This window comes from Vanellus vanellus (genome assembly GCF_965231255.1).
Source record: "Vanellus vanellus genome assembly, chromosome: 2".
Taxonomy (NCBI): domain Eukaryota; kingdom Metazoa; phylum Chordata; class Aves; order Charadriiformes; family Charadriidae; genus Vanellus; species Vanellus vanellus.
This window is the reverse complement of record NC_138906.1, coordinates 7,312,991-7,330,146: the sequence shown is the minus strand read 5'-3', so window position 1 is coordinate 7,330,146 and position 17,156 is coordinate 7,312,991. Positions and strand designations below refer to the sequence as shown.

The following is a 17,156-nucleotide window of genomic DNA, read 5'->3' as shown; positions in this document are numbered from 1 at the left end:
GGTGTGATCCGTGGAAGTCCCCTAACGCCTTGCACAGTGTGGAAGGAAACCTCGGTGCTGAGAAGGCTGTAGCGCTACCTGGATAACAGACGGATACGAACAATGGGAGCTGCAGCCTGATTTCGTAAAGGCTTTTGTGCAGGAGTAAGTTTTTTAAAGGAAGAGGAGATGGCACATGAAAATGAAACTTTAAAAAACAAACCCCAAACCTGCAGCCTCCCTCCTGCCTGCATCAGGACTGTTGTTGCTGGTGGTGTCTGGTGCCCTTCTAGTGCATGTAGTGATGCTTAAGGCTGGGAGAGCAGTCTGAGCTCAGCCCTGGTCATACGGGCTTTATCGCAGAGTCTTTAATTGTGTGATCAAATACTCCTCTCCCCTGACAGCATACATACGGGCTGCGGGAAAGACACTGTTCAAGGAATGAGGCATCTCTCCATCGTTCTTCTGCTTCTCATTCAGTTAGCGGCGGCGACTGTTATTTATTACTCGCCATCTAATGCCTTCGGTACATATGGAAGCATTTGTTTCCTTTACGGTCTTTTCAAGGGTCTTTGCTATCCACTGGGGTATTTGAGTGCCAAGTTGTTTTCTGTAAGTGGAGACTGCCGGTCTGTACAGCGCAACAGCAGGAGAAGGCGTGTGGAGAAGACAACTGGGGGCAGGTCGGCTCCCAAAGCTGAAGCAGGAGTTGGCTGATGTTGTTTTTTCTCTTCCTTTCATTGCTGTGTCCGTCGCTCCATGACGCAGGCAGGAGTGTGTAGCCACAGAAGAAAACCCTCAAGTGTTTTTCTGCTGCTGCGAGGGCAACTATTGCAATGAGAAGTTTACCCATTTGCCTGAAGTCACCGGCCCAGAAGGTGAGTGACTGGTTGGATGGGGAACTGGGGTCTCTTCCTCTTGACCCAGTTTGTGATGACTTTGAGTTGTTTCATGCTGAGCAAAAAAATACATCTGACAGGACACAAAGTACCATTTTGGTTGCAAAGTCCAGAAATCCTCTCCTGGCATTCTTCAAGAATAGTTTTTTTTTATGTTGTTTGACTCTGTGGGTTATGTGTGTTGTACCAACACGCCATACACCGTGGATATATTTCAAGGAGGAAAAGTAATAGCGGGTCCTTCTTCAGAGGCTAATTGAAAAATGATGATTCTTTCAGCTGTAGGCTTGCTAAAGCATCATTCAATAAAAATTATTAAAGCAGGTGGATCTTATCCTTAGGATGGTTTATTTTGCTATCAACTACCTGCATTTACTGAGATGTTCCAGTAGACCATTATCAGATTTTCATGGGCTTTCCTGTTAGGTTTTTAATTGTTTACATGGGTTTTATTATCTCCTGTTATTAATGTACCCGTAGCAACCTAGTAGCAAATATTCTTTCTCTCACAGTTTTTTGTTTAATTTGGCAAGTCTTGCTATTTTTTCCTTCCCTGTCTCCAACATAGCAACATGGCTCCATTTAGTATTCCCATTGTTTGTGTCTCAACTGCACTGATGTAATTTGGAACAAGAACTACTGTGGGAATAGTGCATTTGATTGTGGCTCCGGCAGCATTTTACTAAAAACTGACATCTTGTCAATCACTGTAAAAGGCAAAGCAACGCTGCGAGGGATTTTGTGCTTGCCTAATACATTCGGAAGCATTAAGAGGAGGAAATTTTCTGCTTTTACGTATTCCAGCAAGAAATACCCATCTTAAATAAAGGTCAGATGGAGGCTCGGCTTGCAAAGTGTGGTTTGGACGATTGTAACTCCATCAGTAATAGCCATATGGAAAAGAGTAAATTGTGGAGCTGTATGAATACTGTTGGATGTGACGGGACATGCCACTAAGCATTGTCGGCTTTGGAGTAGAAGGAAGGACGGGGTTTGGTTGCATCTGGCCGTGTAGCTGGCAGTGCTGTTGCGTGCCTGAAGGGTCCTTTCCCTCGTTTACCCTGCTCTTTTCTCGCAGTCATATACGAGCCGCCGCCACCAACGCCCTCCCTGCTCAACATCCTGGTGTACTCGCTGCTCCCCATCGCTGTCCTCTCCATGGCCATCCTCTTGGCCTTCTGGATGTACCGTCACCGCAAGCCTCCCTACGGGCACGTCGACATTAATGAGGTGAGGGAGAAACCGGGGGCTTTTCCAAGTTGTTCCCCTGTATTTGGGCCTGGCAAAAGGCCCGCTGGATGCTCAGTATATGTTCAAATCCACTTTTGCTTCACTCTTTTCAGGTGGCCTAACTCTTCTTCTCTATCTTTTTGAAGTTGGTGGTACAGTTGGCCTCCGTGGCAGTGTTAGCACCCCCTGTGAGGCTGATGGGTTCAAGATGGGGTTATCACGACATCCGAAATTTCTAAGGGATGGATTTACACAGCCCTGCTTGATGGCTCCCCTTCCCCCCAAACACGCAAACCCCTCCCCCGATTTCAGCCAACTTAGCAGAGGAGCAGAGATCATACAGATGATAAAAGTTCCTACCTGTGGGGTGCGAGGAGATGCTTTCCCTGTTGAAGCTCAGTTTTTATGAGGCATCAGAGAATGCAAGCAAGAGGTCATCCTCATGGCCCAAAGCCATCGGGAACTGGTCCTTGCTGGCTCTGCTGTGCCCTGAGCCTTCTGGTTTCTTCTGAAGGGCCGAGCAGGTACCTCTCCCTCCCTCCTCTGCCCATTGCAGCCCATACTGTGAACCTTCCCCGTCTGAAAGCAGCTAGGACAGAGCTCCGACCCCACGCGTCCTGCGGGGTTGCGTTGTTCTCCTGGACAAATGCAGAGTTTAAACAGATACGATCTTTATGATGCTGACAGACCTGTTTACTGCCCATTGCTAGGGTTATGTGAAACACGTCTAACGAAGTGCAAAGCAGTGGGAGGTTTTAGGTGTAGTTGGCTGTTGGGTCACAAAGATCAAAAAGTTCCAGCTTTTGGCAGGAGGTAGCCTTGAGGTCATCGGTGTTTTACAGCCCAAAATAGCTCTTGCTTTGAAAACATAGGAGAATTCAGGTTTTGCCAGAGGATGGCAGGCAGCGGTTTCACACACAAAGCGACACTTGGAGGTGTAGATTGTTATATATGCTCTATACGAATACCCTGCAAAGCAAGATAGGGAATTTTGGGCCGCTCGTGCTGCAAACAGTACATCTAAATAATTTGTATGAGATAAAACGTCACTTCTTTACACCTCTTTCCCCTCACGCAGCCTCTCCATCCCTCCCCTTCCTTTGTTTTACAGTCCAGCTTCAGCTCGTGACAGTGTTTTTCTCTCGTGCAGGACCCCAGCCCGCCACCCCCTTCTCCTCTGGTTGGCCTAAAGCCTCTGCAGCTCTTGGAAATCAAAGCGAGGGGACGCTTTGGCTGCGTGTGGAAGGCTCAGCTGATGAATGACTACGTAGCAGTGAAAATCTTCCCTATTCAGGTGAGAAGGGCATTGCATTAGGTTCTCACTCGCTGGGCTTCCTCACCCATGCTGAGATGCTCTAAGTGCCTATGGAGGTGTTTTTGAGACCATAACAAAGATGCATTTGGACTCTTCTGCTGGAGGAAACCGTTCAAGGACCCTCCTTCCCTTCCTACACTTTTCTCTGTGTTATCCCATTACCAGATGCTTCCTGCAGCAGTGGTTGTTGCAAGAAGGGCAAAAACAAGCAGATTTTGAAATCTACAGGGTATTTTAACTTCGTTGCAAATGTCCGTGTTGTTAAAGTCCAGCGAGGCAGCGTGCAGCTGCGATGCCCAAAGTGCACACAAAGGACCAAAGCCCCGGCTTTGTGTGTCCTGCCTGGGTGGATTGTAAATCCAGACCCGAACCTAGCAAAGAGTTTGCAGCTTACAAAGGCTCAGCCCCGGCGCTGTGAAAGCTAATTGCACTGCAGCGTTTCTGTCAGCTCGCATCTTCTGCTCTAGGAAACCTTTGAACACTCCTGACTTGACTCTCTAGGAATTGTAGACGGAAAGAGTAAAGCAATCAAAAGTCAAATGAAAGAAGAATGACTGAAAGATCTTTGTGCTCCTCTGCTATCTCCTTCTTCGTTAATTTTTCGCCCCGTATTTGTTGTCACAGCGTTGCTAAAGGAGATTTGCACATCTTCTGTCCAGGCCAGCTGTGACCTACTAGTAAATATTCAATAGAGCCTAGATTAGGTTTTGCAATCGTAACGTTTACAGCTCCAATGCAGATCTGCGTGCACTATGCACAGGCTTTATTCTTGCAAGCGTCCTTAGGAAATCTTGACAAATCTTATTTCTCAGTGAGGTTGGGTTTGGATTCCTCCCCCCTCCCCACACAGGCGCTTTAGGAATAGCTGAGGGTAATTTTGGCAAAGGGAGACTGAGAACAGCAACTTCCAGTCTTTCTCCAGCATCTACCCTTTAAGAAAAAAGCCTAATTTTGAAGGGATACATCACATCCGAATGCTGGAGGATGATATTAAGAGGAACGTGAGCAGTTCTGACTGTGCTGAAGGAGCTGTTTGCTTTAAAGGGAAGTGTGATCTTTGATGGTGCATTTCTCCCTGCTTTAGGATAAGCAATCTTGGCAGAGCGAGAGGGAGATTTTCAATACTCCTGGCATGAAGCATGAAAACCTTTTGCAGTTCATCGCAGCAGAGAAAAGAGGGACAAACCTAGAGACAGAGCTCTGGCTGATCACAGCTTTCCACGACAAGGTAATGTATCGTTGCACGTACATTTTGGGAAGACAGAGAGGCAGTGGTTGTGAAGCAGCAGGATTTGGTGTCTAATGTTCTCCCAGGAGCTCCCCTGTAATCTATCCAGGCTGTCCCTGGTGAGCCGTGGCTCAGCGGTAGTGGAGAGCTGCTCTTGCTCCCCTCGTTCAATAGATCTTCCTGTAGCTTTCAAGGCTTTCCTACACAAACAAAGGATTAATAAAGGTAGGACCTGGGGAGAGGCACAAAAGGCCACAGCTCACGTATGTGGTGGTCACCATCTCTTAACGTGCCTAGATGTGCACGTAGGAGCCGGGGGTTGCAGACCCTCGCAGTCCCAGCTCACCCCTTGCGCACAGGCTCTGTGTTTGCTTTAAAAGCTCAGGGCATATCTCCCTTTTCATGGATTGCTTTAGTTATCAAACATGACTAACACTTAAAACAAAACAAACACGCACAAATCCAGGGTTGAGCCAGCACCGTTATCCTTCTGTTTAATCCAAGGTCTACTGAGTCAATCATTGCCACAACCAGCTGATACGATGCATCACCTTCTTGCATGGAAGGTTTTCCCCTTTCTTAGGTTAGATGAATTGCTCTGTTTTGAGATGATTTTGTCCCTTCCTTATCTCCCTCTCCTGCCCTGGCAGGTTAGTAGACTCCTTTTTGGACAGCCAGATACTTTCTGTGCTTTCAAAGGCTGAGGACTCACGAACACTTCTGGGTTTTATTTCTCCTTTTTTGCGCTCACTGGTGATTCTTTTCCCCCCTGTTAAATCAAGGTTCAGATTTCTCAAGCGCTCATTAAAATCATTTTCTAAACTGATGAGTTGGCACATCTGTCACATAGCAGGGTCTGCGATTAAGAACATGCGATGTCCTGTTTCGCAGGGCTCTCTGACGGATTACCTGAAGGGCAATATTATCAGCTGGAACGAGCTCTGCCATGTTGCAGAAACAATGGCCCGTGGCTTGTCCTACCTTCATGAAGATGTCCCTTGGTGCAAAGGTGAAGGACACAAACCTGCTATAGCACACAGGTACGGCCCCTTTCGTTGATGCCATTCGAGTGCTCTGTTCGAATGTTCGCCACCTCTTTGAAATGATGCTGTTGAATGGAGGAGGAGGTTGTGCTTTTGGGAAGTAGATGCCTTTTAACCCAACAAATCCTATGCTAAGACAAGATTTTTTTTTCATTTACATATGAAATGGCAATGGGCAAGTAAGTACCTTGTCTGTGAAACAGTCGGTATGGGTGGCAAATGTCTGAAGGGTAGGTGCTTCCCTCGTCCATCAACTCTTCTCTTGGCCTGTAGTAGGAAGGGAAATCTGGTTGCTGCAGAAGCGCTCTTTGAAAGGACTGTGCTTGATAAATCGCATTATAATCTGTGTATTTCTATGACCGTACCAAGATTTGGACCCTATTTTTCCCTAAGTGTTTTAGACTGATAACTCCTCTGCGTGTCTTCCCACAGAGCTTTTGATCATTAGGCAAGAAATGGAGAAACTGTAGAAATGCAGAAAATGGCTGCTTTTTATTCTTCACAGTGGTTTTATAGTGCCCATATCATGCAGGGGTTCTCGTGAGAGACACCAGAGGAGACACCAGGCTGCCTCTTGAGATCTCTTGGCACCTGCTTCAACCCACCTGGGTGGCAGCACCGTGGGGACAGTAAAAATCCAGAAAGAAGTGGGTTAAACCATCCTGACTGCAACAACACTTGTTTTAGCCCTTCTCCGCAGTCCCACATTGCTTGCCCTGGACTAAAGCATCTCTACCGAGCGGTTCGCTAGTGGCGCGGCAGGAGGGGGGAGTTTTCCAGAAGGGATTTACGTGGGCTACACGTCGTAATCCGCGGCCGTACTCCCCCGCCACCCACCATATTTCATCTAGGAGGGACTTAAACCCCAAGTCCAGCTGCAGCAATTTGTACCCGATCTAGCGGGGCCGTCTTCATGTACGGCAAGATAATCCCTGGGTTTGCAAGGGTTGTCCCTTCCCCCAAAACAACACCCCTCCGCAAACGTGAAGGTTCCTGAGAGCTGGGGGCTGTTGAAAGAGCCTGCAGCTGCCTTTGTGCTGCTCCTGGAGCTGACCCCTGTGTCCCTGACATTTGTCCCTGTGGAATAAAGGCAGTGGTTTATACATGAAAATTCCTGAGGGTGGGGAACAGAGGAAGGCTATAGAAAGGCTTTAAAGCAACAGATCGCGCTCATTAGTGTCCCCATCCATTTAGCAAATGATAAAAGATGGAGAATGCACCATTTGTGTGAATTTAGCACATACCTACGGAAGAGGGATTTCAGGACACAGGGGATTTCCCTTGGATTACCCCACTCCTTTTCATTTCATTTTTGTTTTAAAAGAAAACACCAAATACATTTTACGTCTGGGGGTGGGGGGTGGGGGTGTGTATTTTTGAATGGCTTCACACACCGCATGTGAAGGTGGGACCCCCCCAGTCAGCGCTGGGCAGGGGTTCAGCTAAGTCCTTACTGGCCCCCGGCACTACAAGGAGGATTAAGGTTATGGGATCGCTTGTTGGTGCGAAAGTGCCCCCGCGTGGAAGCTGAAAATAAAATCTCCGGTGTCTGAATGGAGTTAACACACCCGTTGTTCATAGTCCGCTCGCTCTCTTATTCCCTAGTTTGAAGCATAACACGGAAAAAGAGATTTTCTTCTTTTCAGGCTACTTTCCTTTATCAGTGGCCATTTTAGGATAGTCAAATGCACGTGGTGTTAGTGGGAACTCTGCTTGGCACGGCTCGGGTCAGGTCTTTCTCCCTGTCCTAGATACGTTTGCATTGCAGCTCACACTTGTCAATTCAAGGAGGTTTGTGGAAGGAAGGGAAGCGCGGAAAAATGGGGAAATATAGGGAAATAGGGGAAAAAAAGGAAGGGCAAAGGGAAATCACAGAATCGCATATCAAGGTGTAGCAGTTAGCTGTTGCATGCCCGAAGGGCAGTGCAGGTGAACAACAGCAGCCCATACAATAATACAAACGCCCATACAATAATACTGGTTTACATCTCACTTCACGTTGGAAACGTATCGTTCAGGCAGACCGTCTAATAATTTCTGTGTGGTCCTCATTGAGCAACTGTTTTGCAGAAATCTCGTGCACAATCTGTACCATTCTGGAGGGCATAATCCCTTAATGCTGACCGAGCAAAGGAGTTTATCTGTGTCATTAGATGATGGCTGTTTTCTAAGCCTGTGGGGAAACTGCTATAGCGTGGAAGCAGTCAGTCTCTAAGATGACAGGTATTAGGTAAATGGTGTTTTTCTGTATAACAGAGGGCTACAAATGTTTTGCAGGTTCTGCAAAACTATGCTGTGTCCCTAGAAACCCCATGTGTCCCCCTGAGGTGATGGAGGCTGGTTTCTGCTGGGGTTCCCTGGCTGTATGATGCTCTCCAACTTCATCCCCACTTCCCCATCTTAATCCTCCAGCCAGAAATGCCCATCACACTGTGTTTAGCTTAGAAAGGAAAAATCCTTTCTTCTGTTTCTTTTAAGCTCAGAATCAGGGGCTGGGTGGTACAGGAGGATTTTTGCTTGTGGTGCTTTGAGCTGGTGCTCTGGCATGCGAGGCCACAGCGAGCAGTCCTTCTCTATGGTCCAGCAGTTTCTCTCTTCCCAGAGAATTTTGACAGGTCTCTCTAGTGCGGAACAATTGTATCTGCCCTCATTAATTATTTTGTGCAGGCCTGCAATGTCCTGCAATCAGCAGGGTCACCGAGTGAATTGATGATAGGGAAATTATAATGCTGAGCATACAGGACAATTGCCATCTGCTGTCTAAGGTCTGTAATTTAATTACATTGCCAAACATTCCTTTTCAGATGAAAAAGCGGGAAGCCTAGGGAACAGGGCTCCACTGGTTAGGCATCTCGACCCTCCTCCACCCTGCTTTCCAGCCCCTGCAGATTTACCTGAGCTGCCCTAAAATGATCCCTCTGCGGCACAAGCCTGACCCAAATGTCTCCTTAATGCCACCTTCAAGCACAGACCCACCATCTCTACTGCAAATGCTCGCTCCTGCCTGTCAGCTGCCCAGTCCCATCCCGACAGCTCGTCTGAGTGTGGGTTCACCCCCTCCTGTGCTTACTTTCCCACCCTCCGAATTCTCCAGGGAAGATCAGTCCAGCAATTAAAACATAAATCACAGAATGGTTAGAGTTTGAAGGGACCTTAAAGATCCTCTAGTTCCAACCCCCCTGCCATGGGCTGAGACACCTCTCACCAGACCAGGTTGCTCAAAGCCCCGTCCAGCCTGGCCTTGAACACCTCCAGGGATGGGGCAGCCACAACTTCCCTGGGCAACCTGTTCCAGTGTCTCACCACCCTCACAGGAAAGAATGTCTTCCTAATATCTAATCTAAGTCTACCCTCTTTCAGTTTAGAACCATTACCCCTCATCCTGTTGCTACACTCCCTGATAAAGAGTCCCTCCCCATCTTTCCTGTAGCCCCCTTTAGGTACTGGAAGGGGCTATAAGGTCTCCCTGGAGCCTTCTCTTCTCCAGGCTGAACAACCCCAACTCTCTCAGCTTGCCTTCATAGCAGAGGTGCTCCAGCCCTCTGATCATCTTTCTCGCCCTCCTCTGGACTCACTCCAACAGGTCCGTGTCCTTCTTATGTTGGGGGTCCCAGAGCGGGACGCAGTACTCCGGGTGGGGTCTCATCAGAGTAGGGTAGAGGGGCAGAATCACCTCCCTCGCCCTGCTGGCCACGCTGCTTTTGATGCGGCCCAGGATGCAGTTGGCTTTCTGGGCTGTGAGCGCACATTGCCAGCTCATGTTGAGCTTGTCATCTGCCAACACGCCCAAGTCCTTCTCCTCAGGGCTGCTCTCAATCGGTTCTCCACCCAGCCTGTATTTGTGCATGGGATTGCCCCAACCCAGGTGCAGGACCTTGCACTTGGCCTTGTTGAGCTTCATGAGGTTGGCATGGGCCCACCTCTCACGCCTGTCCAGGTCCCTTTGGATGGCATCCCTTCCCTCCAGCATGTCGACGGCTCCGCATAGCTTGGTGTCATCAACAAGCTTGCTGAGGGTGCCCTCCATCCCAACATCTGTGTCGTCAACAAAGACGTTATAAATGTAACAGGAGACTATGGCAGAAGTCTGTTGAAGTGTGTAGTTGGGGTGAACAGAGTCCCACCGGCATCTGCTAATTTCCAGAAAGATCTGTCTTGCATTTGTTGTCGGGAGTGAGAAATGTAAGAAGTGCCCAGAGGTGGGGGTCTATAGCTGGTACTCAAGAGCATGAAATGGTGCCTTATCTTGCCTGCTCTAATTAAAGCACCCCCTTCATATCACTCCTTGCTTTTATTTTGAGGTTAATTCACTGTAAAGTTTGGCTGCTTCTGTGCCAGGCAGCACAGGGCTGCTTGGTTGTGTTTTCGGGACACGGGCAGCGGGGAGCAGCCGAATTAGGCAGCGCTGGACGTGCCGGGCAGCCGGGGAAGGAAGGAAGGAGCTGATTTACTGGGGGCTGCTGAGCCGGTAGACTTACAACGTGTTGCAATTTGATTTAGACACGTGCCATAACAACCCCTTCCCAAACTTGCTTCTTGGCTTGTCCATAGGGACTTCAAGAGTAAAAATGTCTTGCTGAAGAATGACTTGACGGCAGTGCTCGCCGATTTCGGACTCGCTGTACGGTTTGAACCTGGAAAACCTCCAGGGGACACTCATGGACAGGTAATCATTATCTTTAACAATAACATTTTGAAAAAGTTGGGCTTGCCGTAGCTCCTCGGGAGTGGGAGGATAGTTTGTATAGATGCATTTAATTCTCTTCAAGACATGTATTTTCCATAAAAGCTGGTGCTCAGACATAAAGGAGCTGCTTTGATCTGGGTGAGCGGGGAGAGTGCTCGGAGTGCTCGGAGTCTCCCGACGGCTGGGCAGGTGAGGTGCCCCGGCCCTGGGGGCAGGCGGCTCCTTCCTTCAGGCATGGGACTTGCTGACTCTTCATTGTCCTCCATATTAAATATTACTACTCCTAAAATTATTCATTTCTTTTTGAGAATTTGGCCGGGCTGGCTGCTTGGGTGACCTTTAGCAACGGCAGATCTTGCGAGCTGGCCAAGCGCTGCGTAAACAATTTACTAACGTTTTTATGAGTTCCTAATTTTCTGCCTCTGCGTTGCGGCGAGCAGCCCCTCGTTCTGTTCTCGTGCTGGGGCGCATGCCATCCCCTCCATGTGCCTCCGGGGTTTTTTGAATGCCTGTCTCCAGTGCAAGCTCCCTTTTCACCTTTATCCCAGAAGGAGCGAACACCTTCCTGGGTTAGCCCCTGTGGCTTTCCTGATTTTGCCCTCTTTTTTTGGACTTTTCCATTTTTTTCTATGCCTTTTCACATCCTGGCTTCCCCCTGTCCCTACGACCTCAGGTAACAGCCAGAAGAGATGAGAATTTCCTAAAGGAAAATATTAAGGGCATTTCAATTCCCATGTTAAAAAGGTGCTTTTTCCCTTGCTCTCCTCTCCGCTCTCCTACGTTATGGGCTGTCATTCTGCCACGTGTATTACCACAACTATATGAGGAGCTCAGTGTGGCTCCACCTGGACTAAACACAACAAGGTAGGCACTATAATGAGGACTGAATCCCCTCAAAGTGAGCGAGGATCTTTTCCAAGCCAGATCATGGCAACCCAGGGCCGGGTAGACTTTGCAGGGTTCATGCTTTACTACTCCCGTGGCTGCAGGAGACTTGTTTTATCCAGGGCTGTCAAACCAACACCTTTTCCTACCATTTCAGGATATATCAATTTTACTATATATATATATATATATATATGATTTTTTTTTTAGTGAAAGGGGATTGAACTTTCAACGACTGTGATAACCAAGTCTGACTTGACCTCAGGGTGTTTTGCATACCTCCAAAGACAGCATTTTCTCATACAGCGTGTGCTGCTGGAGCAAGATACGGTGGGACACGGGGAAGGCAGGATTTCATCCGTACTCACCGTGCCACGCTGCATTTAAATGAGACCTGTAGCGTACGCTGAATGAGTATCACACACGTAGCCGTGCGCTTTGGCATTTTCCTTCAGGTAGCCCATCTAGACTCGAGTGATCTTAATGAGAATCGGTGTCAGAAAAAAACAGCCCCCTTTTCTTTGTTTTCCTAGTGAGGTGCAACTTGAGCAGAAGTAGCCTTCAGGCTAATGAAACCAGCTGTCACTCATCTCCAACCAGCGGAGGCTGACTGGCCCAACTGGAATGTAACTTGAGTTGTTTCTTTCTCTGTAGGTGGGAACAAGGAGGTATATGGCTCCCGAAGTGTTAGAGGGAGCAATCAACTTCCAACGAGACGCCTTCCTGAGAATAGACATGTATGCAATGGGACTGGTGTTGTGGGAGCTAGTCTCCAGATGTAGAGCAGTTGATGGTAAGACTAAAGATCGGCTCTTTCCGGGGGAGGGCTCTGTTTCAGTGTGGTTTAATGCTTCAGAGAATGGGCCTGGCTTTGTTTAAAAAATAATAATAATGGCGTATTTTTATTAAGCAGCTAACCTGTTTTTCACTAGCTTGTTTGTTAACGTAAGCTGTCGTTCTCTGCAAGTAATGAGCTTTGTAGTATTCAAGTGTTAAAGTGCTTTTAACTGCGCCAGTTACATTGCAAACTGGCTGAGGACACAGAGGGAGGAGGAGTAGAGGATTCCTCCATCAGTGGTGGGTGTCCTTTAGTCCTGAGCCTGCTCTGTGCTGCTCTCCATGGCACTCTGCATTCCCGCCTGTGACCAAGGCGGGCTTTGAGCTCCGGAGAAGAGCCGTGCTCAGCTCGGGCTTGGCTGTCACACCTCACTTCTGCAGGGCAGTGTGGTACCTGAATGGAAAGCATAGAGTCATAGAATGGTTTGGGTTGGAAGGGACCTTTAACAGCCATCTAGTCCAACCCCCCTGCAATAAGCAGGGACATCTTCAACGAGATCAAGTTGCTCAGAGCCCTGTCCAACCTGAGCTTGAATGTTTCCAGGGATGGGGCATCTCCCACCTCTCTAAACAACCTGGGCCGGTGTTTCACAACCCTCATTGTAAAAAATGTCTTCCTTAAATCTACCGTCTTTTAGTTTAAAGCCATTACCCCTTGTCCTGCTGCAACGGGCGCTGCTGAAAGAAGTGAAGCACCTCAGTGAAACAGCAGGAACACAGGGCTGGAAGCATCTTCTTGGGTCAGCAAGCCCATTTACCTTCTATCAGAAGTCATTAGGTATTAATCTTTGACTTTTCTGATCAAGTCCTCTTTCAGCAGTGGGCTGAGTTTGTTGTTCCATTTACAGCTCTGATCTCACTGTCTTCTGGGTGATCCAAAAAAAATGAACTTTCAAGGTGTCCTCTTTCTCAGAGTTTTAATCCTAAAACGATGCTGCAAAATGGGGCATGATTTCTGTCCAAATAGCACATCTGCTCTTTGGTGACACCCTTGCCATTTGCAGGACCTTGCCCCCGGTTCGGGAAGCAATCATGTCGTTGTAGTAGCTCTAAGGCTGCTTGCTCCAACTTCTTTCTTCTTGTGTAGGTAGGGGTGCTCTTGATGGAATACCAAGTTCTTGGTATTCCTGGACTTCAAATGTTTTTGTTAGTGTTACAGTAGGACCAAGGAGCTTGATTATAATTAGGATGTCTGCATAGGTGTGTGGTAAGAGAAGGTCTTTTCTTCAAAAGGTTACTATATAACCAGATAAAATGCCAGAGGAGCAGGGAGGTGGGAGCACAGCGGGGTGAAACAGTGGTACCCAGATCACTCATGTAGGAATAACCCTTCTCTGTGAGGACCCCCAGATGTCCACTTGGATTTTTGCCTGTCATGTTTGTGATTTCCTCCCAACTCTTTTCAGGCAGCATCTGGCCAAGATTCTCCAGGTGCCATACACAGCACCGATAAATTAGAGGGAAGGGTACCTTTGGGATGATGGGGGGTTACGCTGAACCTCGTCTGCGCTTCTAGCTCAGAAGTGATGTGTAAACAGCAGATTTGGCTTGGGGATCACCAGTGCAGCTCTTCATAGCCTTGATTCTTCTTGGAGGAAGAGGAAAGGAAGGTCGTGAGTGTTATTGTGCTCTCAGATGGAACGAGTGTTTCAGTTTGGCTTAGTGACTGGCATTGTGTCAACAAGAATAATGATAAGCTGTTTTAGTGATACCATTTTTTTAGAGTACCTAAACATCGTGTTGTTGGTGTCACAGTTCATGACCAGCTAAAGTGGTCAGCTCTTTTATTTTAGTCTGGAAAGGCCCTCTTGAAATAGCTCTGCTCTTGAAAGAGGTCACTTTTTGCTACCAAGAAGCCGTAAGCGATGCCGCGGAGCACCCTGAGAAAGCCTATCAGTTAAGCTGGGCTGCCCTTTGTGAGAGAGCATCTCCGCATTGCCAAAGGCCAAATGACGTTTCAATAAGCAGAAGTTATTGCTGCCGTCCAGGGTCTGCGCTGATACTCATAACAGTCGTCTCATTCCCGTGGCCCAGGGCAGTTCACAGCCATAACTGGGACAACTAACGTGTTCAGAAATCATTTTGCACTTAGGAGCTGGTACTTGGGACAAGTGCATCTGGCTCCAGCATGTCAGGGCTGACTCAAACTGATGAACAAGCCATATCACAAAGCAAGAAGTTACAAGTGTTGTATTTGCTTGACCTTGCTAGTCAGTGCCTAAAATGAAATTATGCTCATGCTGAAACCTTTCTTTAGGTTACTGTGTGTTGAATTGCTATGTTAAAATGTGAGGAGGATGGGCTGATTTGCTCTCTCTGTTAAAATAAATCACGGACTACTCAACAAGCCTCCTCAAGGAGAGCGGTGGGATTGGGAGGCCTGGCTGAGGGTTTGGATTCGTAACTCGACAAGGTGGAAAAAGCGTGGCCAGACAAGCAGCGGGGACAGCAAAGTCCATTGTGTGAATGAATGTAAATCACATTTGTCTTCAGTGACATGTGAACTTCAGGCTTTGCTGCGGTGGGTTGAGGTTGCTCTGGAGCTGCAGTTCACTCATGCACGGGGTGGACGTGGCTCTGCGGAGGACATTTTTGTACTAACCCGGTTCTCCATGTGCACCTTAGGTCCAGTGGATGAATACATGCTGCCTTTCGAAGAAGAAATAGGTCAGCACCCATCCCTCGAGGACCTGCAAGAAGTGGTGGTTCACAAGAAGATGCGCCCGGTGTTCAAGGATCACTGGCTGAAACACCCCGTACGTCCCTCCTGGTTAACAGTTGAAAACGTTTTCCAGTGTGATGGGAACGAGAGATGCAGTTATGCATCGCTCCTTAGCTTCAAAGGGAAGCCAACCAGTCCAACCCGGTGCATGGACCCCGGTGTTAGAATGAGTCAGCCCTGGGGAATGAGGGTTTGCTCAACACCTTCCTGCTCCCCTTTCCATTTGTCCCTTGTATTTAGGGAGAAAACCAGCTGGTTAAAGTCTGTGGTGCCAAACGTGGGGCGTGTGGTGGTTTAGTGGGACTCATTTAATGTGATGAAAGAATGGAGAATGAAGTCCCTTTCATTAAGAAAATGATCCATACCATCGGAGATGCGTTCCTCACAAGCTAGATAGCGTGCAAGACTTGAGCAGTTTTTTGAGGAGAAATTAATTAGATGTGAAGGCAAGCAGACAATGAAGTAAAATGCAGTGTGGGTTTCCCAGAGGTAGATTGTTTCAGGCTCACACTTTTTATTAAAAGAGGTGATTTTTTTTCTCAGACTGGGAAACTGAGGAGATGATACCATCTCACAGGGCTTCACTAAGAAGCTAAATACCTCTATTTTGACCAAACTGCCACGGTTTTGGCTAGACTCAGGTGTAGTAACTCATTACCTAGAAGTCAAGGAGAGCTGTGGGCTGTAGATAAAGATGAGTGTTCCAGTTGCTGGGTGAGCGGGGTTCAAATAAGAGCTGTGCTCTTCCAGCAGTGTTGAATTTGGTTATTTGGGGGATATCTACAGAAGTGATTTCAAATAAAGCAACTGTTTCGTAGTAACTGATGTGGTGTTGCCAGCTCTCATGGTTTTATCATGGGAATCGTAATACTTGATATCTTGTCTTTTAAAGCATAAACTGCTGAATCTCATTGTGTACTTTGATATTAAAAAAGGGGCTTTTGAGGCTATGAAAAAAAGCTGGATGAAACCAAACCCTACAGCCTTAGAGAGCAGAAGTTTAAAAAACCTGAAAACTCATATTGAAAGTAATTTTTAAAGCTAAACTCATGATAATTGGTATGCTGTGGAGAGAATATTCTTAGTTTTTCTTTACAGCATTAAGTTGTGTTAAGTGGACCTCCCCGTCCGCTGCAAGGACGGTCTCCAGAGCAGACGTTGCTGAAGGTGCTTTCTCCCCCTTGTTGCCCACAGGGCTTGGCGCAGCTCTGCGTGACCATCGAAGAGTGCTGGGACCACGATGCGGAGGCTCGGCTCTCGGCGGGCTGTGTCGAGGAGCGCATTGCGCAGATCCGCAAATCCGTAAACGGCACTACCTCGGACTGCCTCGTCTCCATCGTGACGTCCGTCACCAACGTGGACTTGCCACCCAAAGAGTCTAGTATCTAAGTCCTGGTTCACTTTTGTCTTTCCAGACTCAGTGGATTTAAAAAAAAAAAAAAGAAAAAAGTTTAAAAAAAAACCCACACAAAAAAAAAACAACACAAAAATCCAACAAACACATGAATGCAGCTGCTATTTTATCTTGACTTTTTATTATTATTGTTATTATTATTATTATTATTTTTTTGGATTGGATCAATTTTACCAGCACATTGCTCTACTGTATTAAAAAATGGACATTTCAGCAAGCATTCAGGTGCCGACTAATGAATGCAGAAAAGGTGCAGGTACCTCAGAACCTCAACAAACTCACTTCAGTTGTTTTTGTTTTATTCCGTTTTCTGGGTTTCTCTTTATCAGTCTGTCTTCTGAGCGGAGCATCTGTGACATAAAGGAAAACCACCCACCATCTTAGAAAACGCAATGCTGCAAACTGTGGAGGAAACTTAAGACTGTTATATAAAGAATACACCTTCCTCAAAAGGATTTTTTTTCCCCATTTTCTTTTGGTTTTGGGTTCAGTTTCTTTTTTTTTTTTTTCTTTTGGAAGTGAGCTTCAAAAAAAACAGCAGATGTGTCTTTTACGGATCTAACGGGTGTCATTGTAACATGGAAAAAAAAAAAGTAACCGGGCAGAGAATGTTAATTCTTGATGGTAGAATTGAAGGGGGGAGCGTAGAATAGGGGTGGGGAGAGCGACGTTGGACTCGGCAGCATTTGGGGAAACATCATTTGCTATGGAGCTACTTCTCAGGTAACCATTAGAGGAGGGGAAGGACATTTCTGGGCAGAGTATTAACGGCTGCAGCGTATGGAGAAAGCTGAGTTAAAGAGCCGGCGGTTGTAAGCAAGGCACTAGTTCTTTCTTCCTACAGTATCTCGGGCTTGGGTGGTAAAAGAACAAAGCAGAACTGTAATTACCTTTTATTTTTCCACTCCAGATAGTAA

The 17,156-nt window shown here is 47.2% G+C and overlaps 1 protein-coding gene across 1 annotated transcript in view; it reads left to right on the top strand.

Annotated features, from left to right (window-relative positions):
* The window catches only part of ACVR2B (activin A receptor type 2B), a 101,844-nt gene extending 85,512 nt beyond the window's left edge, over positions 1 to 16,332 (top strand). The window contains exons 3-11 of the mRNA XM_082479036.1: positions 748 to 857; positions 1,957 to 2,108; positions 3,259 to 3,402; positions 4,508 to 4,651; positions 5,543 to 5,691; positions 10,246 to 10,360; positions 11,921 to 12,059; positions 14,729 to 14,859; positions 16,020 to 16,332. Of these exons, the coding sequence (XP_082335162.1) occupies positions 748 to 857; positions 1,957 to 2,108; positions 3,259 to 3,402; positions 4,508 to 4,651; positions 5,543 to 5,691; positions 10,246 to 10,360; positions 11,921 to 12,059; positions 14,729 to 14,859; positions 16,020 to 16,214 (1,279 nt within the window). The 3' untranslated portion in view covers positions 16,215 to 16,332. The remainder of the gene's footprint in view (positions 1 to 747; positions 858 to 1,956; positions 2,109 to 3,258; positions 3,403 to 4,507; positions 4,652 to 5,542; positions 5,692 to 10,245; positions 10,361 to 11,920; positions 12,060 to 14,728; positions 14,860 to 16,019) is intronic.
* Positions 16,333 to 17,156: the final 824 nt, after the last annotated feature.